The sequence below is a fragment of the Agelaius phoeniceus genome, chromosome 3 (assembly GCF_051311805.1).
Source record: "Agelaius phoeniceus isolate bAgePho1 chromosome 3, bAgePho1.hap1, whole genome shotgun sequence".
Lineage (NCBI taxonomy): Eukaryota > Metazoa > Chordata > Aves > Passeriformes > Icteridae > Agelaius > Agelaius phoeniceus.
The window spans coordinates 56,441,499-56,450,758 of record NC_135267.1 but is presented as its reverse complement, the minus strand read 5'-3'; the positions used below and the strand labels follow the sequence as shown (position 1 = coordinate 56,450,758).

At 46.0% G+C, this 9,260-nt stretch overlaps 1 protein-coding gene across 1 annotated transcript; it reads left to right on the top strand.

Annotated features, from left to right (window-relative positions):
• Positions 1-5,479: 5,479 nt before the first annotated feature.
• On the top strand, positions 5,480-8,679 carry CCN2 (cellular communication network factor 2). Its single transcript, XM_054629698.2, has 5 exons — positions 5,480-5,916; positions 6,027-6,243; positions 6,353-6,604; positions 6,828-7,039; positions 7,363-8,679. Exons 1-5 carry the CDS (start codon positions 5,518-5,520, stop codon positions 7,657-7,659), a joined length of 1,377 nt encoding a protein of 458 aa, XP_054485673.2. The 5' UTR covers positions 5,480-5,517; the 3' UTR covers positions 7,660-8,679.
• Positions 8,680-9,260: the final 581 nt, after the last annotated feature.

Sequence of the window (9,260 nt, the reverse complement as noted above, 5' to 3'; positions counted from 1 at the left end):
CAAAACAAACACCATACAGTAAAACCTAACCTTGATTTCTATTTAAAACCTATTAATAAAAGGGTTATAAATGGATTAATATGCTCAGGATTAATATGTGCTGTTAGTGAGAGTCCTGCCACTTTTACAACATCATGCTTATTACTTAAAAGCCACCCATCAATAAGACATCTGTAGCAACATGGTTGTAAACACTGGACCTGAGAGCGTTGATGTTTAAAACAACTAGGGTTCTTCAATTAGTTCCTGCAGGAAATCAAAATACTTTAAACATGTCTCCACTTCCCTAACAATGCACATTTCTTGGAGTATCTGCCTTTTTCGTCTCCATGTAAAAAATGGTCTGACAGAGAATTTCCCACCAACACCAGAGGGATCAGCAGTCTGAGATGTTTTTCAGACCTGGCCCAGTAGTTGCTAAATTTCACACACATCCGTGGGTCAATAAGGAAGCCACCTTGGCCGTTGTAGGTTACATCCCGGTTTCCCTGCCTGCGTCACTTGTACAGATGTATTTACACAGGTCACATACCACACATCACTTGCTGAAAAAACAGACAGCCAAGCTGGCACCTGAACCATGGGGAACATAGATCAAATTCTATTATTTTTTCCTGAAAAATCAGAATCTCTAGATTCTGGTGCCAATGTATCAAGGATAGTATGTTCTTTTGCAGGTCAGCTGATGCAGTGTGCTTATGAAGCCCTCCAGACACATTACAGACCTATACAATAAGCCTCCACTCCTCCACTTCCTCTGGAAGGACTGTATAAACAGAAAAGCCCACTACACCAAGGTCAGTGAACTAAGGTTGTATCAAAAATGGGGGAGACATTTCTCTCTTTTCATTTATGCTCAAAGAAACCATGCTGTCACCCACACATGTACTATCCTATCAGACAGCATGGAAAATGTATCCCACAGGATTCTCCCCAGGCCTCTACTCCACAGCAGCTACAATATAAATTAAGATAGCCCATAGTTTATGGCAAAGAAAACTGCATTTGTTAATGGAAGTCCTTAATTTCACCAAATATTAATTAAACACTGGTGTCTCAGCTTGGGGGAAAAAAAAAAAGCCCACAAACCCTCAAAACTTACCCTAACAGTTCCTGAAAGAAACAGGTTGAAAAACTGAAAACAAGATCACATGCACTGTAGACTAAGCAGATCTGATTCTTTCCTGCCCACATAATCCATGACAGAGTGGGAGGAAGTGTTCATCCAGCTGTTTTCCACGTGGTTCCTCTGAGAATCTCAAAAGGATTTCTGGTGTATGTTCTGAGTCAATCCCTGGCCACATTTCCTCTCCAGCCAGCAACAGCAACTTTTTACGAATTGTTAACCATTTGTGGGACAATTGTCAAAGGAATGGTTAGTGACAAACTGCAGCCCTACACTGGTTGACTTCCTACAGCAAGAGGTTGCAAATCTCAGTCAAACCTGAGAAATAAACAACTGAGAGCCTCTCCCTCCTTACTCACCTTTGCAAGCCGTGGAAGGACTCTACACTTCCCCAGAAAAACCCAGGACACAGCCAGCACCCTCACAGAAGTAGTGAATGCTGCTCCTACAGTGCTTCTAAGACCAGATCTGTGGCAAATTTTTCAGAATAAAATAAGATAAATTGAATCTGAGGCTGAGTAGGTAAAAGACATTTAGCTTCACAGTACTCATAATCTCACTTTTGTACAAATAGTTTACATGTGCTTTGAATACCCATTTAGATTACTCTATTTCCAGTAATCACTTTGCTGGTTTAAGACCACACACATTCACAAAAACTCCAGTTACTTTTTAAGAATAAAGCCAAGAGCTTAAAGCAGCATTCTCAGGGACTCTAGAAATAACAAAATATTTGCATGTTAACACATAAAGAATGACATTATGGAAAACAACAAAAATCAGGTCTGCTAATGGGAATTGCACCTGATGATTTTGCTTTAGCCCAATGGACTTGGACTTTTTAAATCCCAATATTTCGATAGCCAACAGCGCATTTAGTGAACTACCCAACTGATGCTAGCAGAGAATCTGAACCAGTATCTTGAGGAATTTAGACTAGATCCACCATTTCAGCCACAAACATGTCCATAGCCTATGCCATCCACTGCCCTTCCCTGCCTTCTAATTCTGGTTCACTTTGGAGAAGAGCTAATGGCTCTCATTAGTAAGATTAGCTGATGTGAATTGTCATAGCTACAAGGTAAAAGGCTTTGTACCACTAACCACTCTACAAATTGCACCACACAGATAAGTTGCTTGATAGATCCTGGGAAATGTGGTCTTTTCTTTGCCTTTGTTGCTTGATGAGACCAAACATCTCCCCAGAAAAGGATGAGTAAAAGTTCAGCAAGTGATCTACTTCAGAGCCCTTTCTATGCCTACAGATACATAGAATAAGCTACCAGATGACTTCTAAGAAAGAGAAATACCAGGCAACCACATTCATGATGGAATAAATCTCTTTATTTTTACTCTGTGTCTATTTCTGAGCTAGCAGAGTAAGTCTTTCTTGGAATCTGCCTTTTAAGCAAAAGCCTACTAACGTAACTTTAACCAGACCTCTCCGAATTTTGAGATGCATTTATTACAATTTTAGTGAAATATCCTGGTGAGCATTTTGGGAAAGGAACTAATTGGCACACTAAACCTGAGGCAAGCCAGAAATGTCTGAAGCCAGCTACAAGCCTATCGTGATGATAAACAGCTCAGGGTCCAGATGTCCATATATGGCAAGACTTCCTATAAGACTGACAGTACTGTATGTGCATTGCGTATGGTTGTTGGATCAGATTCACATTCCTCGGGTATGTTTCTCTGGGAGCTTTTGATTTCCGCTTTGAGGGCTGGCTCAGACCTCCAATTGCTCTTATAAAAAAATATCTGTGACTGAAAGTTGAAAATGTGCAAGATTCTTTCTTTAAGTACACAAACACTCCAAGTCTAGCCACTTTCCTGTAGTCTTGCCAGGTTTTCACTATGTCTGATACCCGATCAAGTGACTTTTTGGGGGGAAGCAGGGAAAAAAAAAAAAAAGAAGGAAAAACACAAGAGAGGAATGTAGCAATCCACACCTGTACATTTTACAAGACTTCACCAACTGAAGCTGATGTAGACACACACATACCGTATATAGCTGTGTAAACACGTCTGCAAGGCTGGTGTAGTGAATTCCTAGTTTCAGCAGAAAAAATATACTATCTTAAAAGCATGTGCTGTATAAACACCTGCATGGAAGTCAAAATTAGTGCATTTTAACCATTTTATGCATCAATTCCAGGATGTACTTGTCCAACCTGTGGCATACTCAAGAGGCACTTGGATGTGGCATCCAGGGATACTGTTTAGGGGTGATTATGGTGGGGTGACATTGCTGGCTGGACTAAATGATCTTGAAGGTCTCTTCCAACCTTGAGGATTCTGTGGTTGCCATCAGAAAGGATAGGCTGAAGACAGACTGGAGTCTGCAGGAACTGCCTTTGCTTCCAAGTTCCCTTTGCCCCTGTATGTACATACACACGCACCAATGAGGTACCCATTGTTAGACACATCTAACAACATGGAAACCAAGATGACCAAAAGGCACCCCTGGGGACTCTGATTCTAACCTACCTGCATGTGCTGATACAACTTGTAATTTAGTGAGCTAATGCCTGATCCACAGTGGTGCAAAACCAGAATTAGTTCTGAATTCAAGTAACTATTCAAGCCATTTTTCTCAGGGCAGCAAGTGTATGGGGCTTGCTGTACTTGGCCTGCAGTGGGAGGACTTAGGACAGATTTATCCTTTAATTTTGGATTTCCTGGCTTTCTGGTAGTTTGTTACTTTTAAACATACTTTTTCTGTCAGTGAGATTCTTAGGTTTTGTTTAATAAAATTGTATCTCTGAAAAAACCTCTTACATGGAAAGTTATAAAACATGTCTAGAGCCTCTCTCTCTCTCTGATGTTCTACCATATTTAGGCATTTAAAAAAGGCATTCTGTTTACCTGGTTACATTTGCATTTTGGTATGCATGTCATACATATTTTGGTACACATACTATTTACCCAGCACTGAGGCCACTGGAGTCCTTCAAGTAAATACAGATTTTAGGAGACTTCATGGTTTTGGGAACATACATTATTTACCATAACTGTTCCTCTGGGGTCCATTTTTTCTTTCAAAGACAATCTAATTTCTTTTAATGGAGAATTTCAAGAAGAAGAAATGACATCCAAATGACTTTACCAGACGCAGTACAATGCTGGCAGAATATAAGTAGCAGTTTTACAGCACAATAGTCCTATTGGGGCATTACATGGAAGACCTTCTTTTCCCTCATGAATCTTGTTTTATTATCACAGCATCATAGCATGGAAGTAAGCCTACATATGGAGGGATGGAAAGAAGTGGGGAGCAAGGGAGAAGGGCAGTGGGGGAAAGCCTGCATACAAAAGATGAAATCTCTTAAGGTACGACCAGATTTTAGATTGCTTATTGCAATGCATTAAGCTGGTCTCTCTTACTAAACACTAACATACTTCCACAGGTCAAAAGCCAAAACATTGGCATTCCTTGCGTTAAAGCAGAGGTCAAACAACATGACATCACTGAATATTCAAATTATACACAGGAGGCGGGGAAAGAGCCATCCTCCTGGTTAAAAAAAGAAAAAAAAAGAAACACAACAATAATCATAGCAGTTATCTGCAATGACTTAATACAAGCCACAATGCTTACGTCCTGGGTTCAGTCAAATACGAACCACAGGGCTAAGGTTTTGGCTGAATGAGGTGGCATGCCATTCTCTTCTTGTTGTAATCCTGGGGCGGACCATCAGGAAGGCTGGAAGCAGGGATGTACGAGGAACGAGGAACGTGTTGCTCAGAAATGACAGCTGCACACAGGCAGTGGGAAAATAATAGCCACTTCTTCCATGCTTCAGACTCCACTCACTGTGCCAAGTATTTCAGAGTAAATAGGCACTCTCTCTATTCATAGAGAGCATCTATTAGGGAAGGAGCACATTACAAATATTCAGTATGATTCAGTGGTACGCAGAGTCAATTTATACCCGGTAGCGTAATTATACCTTTTTTCGGTGGTACCAAAGCCCCGGACCGTTCGCCGCCGGACACCGGGTACCCCGCGCCACCCCCGATCCACCCGCCCCACGTCCCCTGTGCCCGGGGGAGGGACGAGGGACGAGCGTGGAGCACAAGGGAAGGGAAATAGCGGATTCCCCCGAACGCCCCTGGCAACCGCCCCGCCGCCCCTTCCCGCCGGACCCTCCGCCCGCCTCGAAATAACGCGCTGCCGGGGGCGGGGGGGCGGCCGGGAGCGCTGGCAGCGATGGGGACTCACACTTAAAACACATCAGGACGAAAAATAAAAAACCGTGATTGGGGGGGGGTGAGAATGTGCGCTGGGGGGGCGCAGCCGGAGGAATGCGGGAGTCAGGGGTCAGGGCCGCTCCGGGGCGGCGGCGGCGGCGCGGGGCGGGGCGGGCGGCGCGGCGCGGCGCGCAGGAATGCGCGGAATGTCGCTGTTTGTCCGCGGCCCCATTCAGCCCATTGGCGAGGCCGCGCCGCTGCCGCCTATAAAGGGGCGTCCGTCCCGGCACTCAGCAGTCACACAGCCACTCTCCCGCCGCACTCGGACGGAGCGGAGCGGAGGAGAGCGGAGCCCAGCAACAGCCGGCAGCAGCCACCCTCCGGCACAGCGCCCACGGCCCGCCGCAGCCCCGTCCGCGCCGCCGAGGAGATCCGCCCTGCGGGAAGCTCTCGGTTTACCTCGGCTCCCCTCGCCGCCCGGCAGCCCGACGCCGACGCCGCCGCCTCGTCACCCACAAGCCGCTGACCGCTGCAGGATGGTCCCCAACACCCTCGCCCCGTTCGCCCTAGCGCTGCTGCTCGCCCTCCTCAGCCCGGTAAGTGCTGTCGGCCGCGGCGCCGCCGCGCCTGCCCCGTCCGGCCGGTCCCGGCGGCGGCTCTGACGCTCCCCCTTTCTCTCTCTCTCTGTCCCCCCCGGCAATTTCAGGAGGCTCAGGGCCAGGAGTGCAGCGGGCAGTGCCAGTGCGGAGACAGTCCCACCTGCCCCGCCGGCGTTTCCCTGGTGCTCGACGGCTGCGGCTGCTGCCGCGTGTGCGCCAAGCAGCTGGGCGAGCTCTGCACCGAGCGCGACCCCTGCGACCACCACAAGGGGCTCTTCTGCGATTTCGGCTCCCCTGCCAACCGCAGAATCGGCGTCTGCACCGGTGAGTGGGGGCCAGGGCTGCCGCGGGAACGGGAACAGGGTCCTGCCGGGCAGGGAGTGAGGAAAGTGGGAACCTCCGCGACTCACGCTCTGCCTCCTGCCCCTCGCAGCTCGGGACGGCGCCCCGTGCGTGTTCAGCGGCATGGTGTACCGGAGCGGAGAGTCCTTCCAGAGCAGCTGCAAGTACCAGTGCACCTGCCTGGACGGCGCCGTGGGCTGCGTGCCCCTCTGCAGCATGGACGTCCGTCTGCCCAGCCCCGACTGCCCCTACCCGCGTCGGGTGAAGCTCCCTGGAAAGTGCTGCGAGGAGTGGGTCTGCGATGAGGCCAAGGAGCAGACTGCCGTGGGACCTGCACTTGCCGGTGAGTGGGGGGCTCTCTGCAGATGGCAGCCGGGGGAGGGGGCACCCTGCATGATGGAGGCTGAAGGCAGTGGACTAGATGGACACAGGCAGAGGCTGGAGGGCTGCAGTTAGTGGAATCACCCCACGTATTTTAGCCGCCTGAATTTCTCAAGGAAAAGGAAGGAGCATTTAGAGGGCTGAGGTTAGGCATTGGTCTCATTTTGGTTTTCTGTCTCCTGCAGCTTACAGACTGGAAGACACTTATGGTCCAGACCCAACAATGATGCGTGCCAACTGCCTGGTACAGACCACGGAATGGAGTGCTTGCTCCAAGACCTGTGGCATGGGTATCTCTACCAGGGTCACCAATGATAATGCCTTCTGCAGACTGGAGAAACAGAGTAGACTCTGCATGGTCAGACCTTGTGAAGCAGACCTGGAGGAGAACATCAAGGTAAATATTACTATCTTTATGTATGCTGCACTAGGTTGCTTCCATCCACTAGCAAAAGGACAGTGACCAAAAGTGCAGAGCTGACAGGTAGTCAGTTTCAAGTGGTTTACTTGGAAATTTGAGTTTTACCCTAGTGGTGATCACTATTTACAGTTAAATGTCCTTAGTTTTCTCTCATGCTGTGTTATGGCACTATATAAGACAATCTTGCCTAATGATAACACAGTAGAATTAGCACGGCTGCTCACCACTAACTTGCAAGCTTAGTGTGCTTTGTGAAAGCCTACCTTCTAAACATCTTGTATTCACTTCTATCCTGACAGAAAGGCAAAAAGTGCATTCGCACCCCCAAAATCTCCAAGCCTGTCAAGTTTGAGCTGTCTGGCTGCACCAGCGTGAAGACCTACAGAGCTAAGTTCTGTGGTGTTTGCACTGACGGGCGCTGCTGCACACCCCACAGAACAGCCACCCTCCCTGTGGAGTTCAAGTGCCCTGATGGGGAGATCATGAAAAGGAAAATGATGTTCATCAAGACCTGCGCGTGCCACTACAACTGCCCTGGAGACAATGACATCTTTGAGTCTCTGTACTACAGGAAGATGTATGGAGACATGGCATAAAGCCAGAAGGAGACACTAAATGCATTCTCAACTTGAACTGATTTGCATCTCATTTTGTAAACATGATTCAATAGCACAAGGTATTTAAATCAGTTTTTTTTTTAATTTCAACAAACTGCTCCATGTGACTTAAGACAATTTTTCTACTGACCCCAAATGGTGATTTGAAGAAGAACGTAAAACGGACAGTGGGACCACAGCGAGACACAGCTTCAGAACATGTTCCTGAGGTGGTGTGATGGGGTTAAGGGAAACAGGCAGGAAAAGCAGATTCAAGCAAATGTTCCCTTAATGTGGTACAGCGTGCTTCATCTAGTAGTGCAATTGAGAAGAGACCATTAGCATGTTTGCTGGTGCTGGCTTAGAGACAGCAACAGCTGGAATGCAAACACCCAGCAAAGTGCTAAGTAGAAGGTGTTCTGTTAGTCAGGACAGTAATGTTTCAGCTCTGACACTCTGATTCAGATGGCTTGGCCAACAAGAATCAGAATCATGTCAATTAGACTGGACAGCTTGTGGCAGTTAATTTACCTGTAACAAGCTACTTTTTATGAATATTGTAAATACTGTGTGTATATATATTTGTACAGTTATCTAAATTAATTTAAAATTTTGTGCTTTTGTTTAATGCTTTGAAAGTTCAATGATAGCCTTCTTTTTTGGAACAAGATAGGTAAGATTTAAAGCTTGTTTGACAATGCATTCAAAGCATGAAATAGATACTCTAGTGGAAATTGTTCAGATAGGGCCAAATGGTGAGTTGAAGTCAAGATGAAGCTGAGGTGCCTGTAATGTTACAAAGCATTCGTCTGGCAAAATATGTTTACTTACTACTTTATTAGACAAGTGGCTTTAAGAGAAATGGCTGTTCTGTAGCTCATCAGTCTTTCCACTTGAGCATTTGTTTCTTTCTTTGACTATGGCTCTTTTTGGACAGTTTATTTGTTGAGAAGTGTGACCAAAAGTTACATGTTTGCACCTTTTTAGTTGAAAATAAAGTATTTATATTTTTTATATAAATGGCTTGGTATTTCATTTACCTTTAGTCTCCACTATTCTTTTTCATGTTTCTAAAGGGGTTGCCTTTTCGCTAAATGAAAATGAAGTAATGTGTGGTGGGTTCTTCAGAATCACATACACTTGGGAATAAGCTAAAGATTTACTTATTCTGTTACTAGTGAACCAGCTGTAACTGTTTGTTACTCTTCTGAATTTAGAATTCTGAATTTTGGGAAGGGCCAGGCTTGCTTTGCCAAGCCCAGTATGGCATGAGACTGGAAGCAGGTATCCTCATGCATCACATGTAGTTTGAAAGGAGTCACCATGGTATTCAGCGGCTGCTGTAATACACCACACAACATGCTTAATTTCATTGAGGTGTTCCACTGGTTAAGATTTGTTTTCAACTAAGGCAAGGAAAATATTTTTAATTGCTAAAAGCATTGAAGTGGTTCTTGACTCTAGACTCAAATGCAGAAGTCCAAAACTTGGTGCAATTCTCGGGGAATAGCTAATGAGTTGTATCATAAAAATCACAGAATACGACAGGCTGGAAGGGACCTCTAAAAAACTTCTAGTTTAACCTTCATGCAGTGTAAGGC

Bases quoted from the DNA above. Each gene is read 5' to 3' on its own strand.
- CCN2 (XM_054629698.2), top strand. From the start codon at position 5,518: ATGCGCGGAATGTCGCTGTTTGTCCGCGGCCCCATTCAGCCCATTGGC. The intron at 5,917-6,026 runs GTAAGTGCTGTC...CGGCAATTTCAG, and splicing joins TGCTCGCCCTCCTCAGCCCG to GAGGCTCAGGGCCAGGAGTG. The intron at 7,040-7,362 runs GTAAATATTACT...CTATCCTGACAG, and splicing joins ACCTGGAGGAGAACATCAAG to AAAGGCAAAAAGTGCATTCG.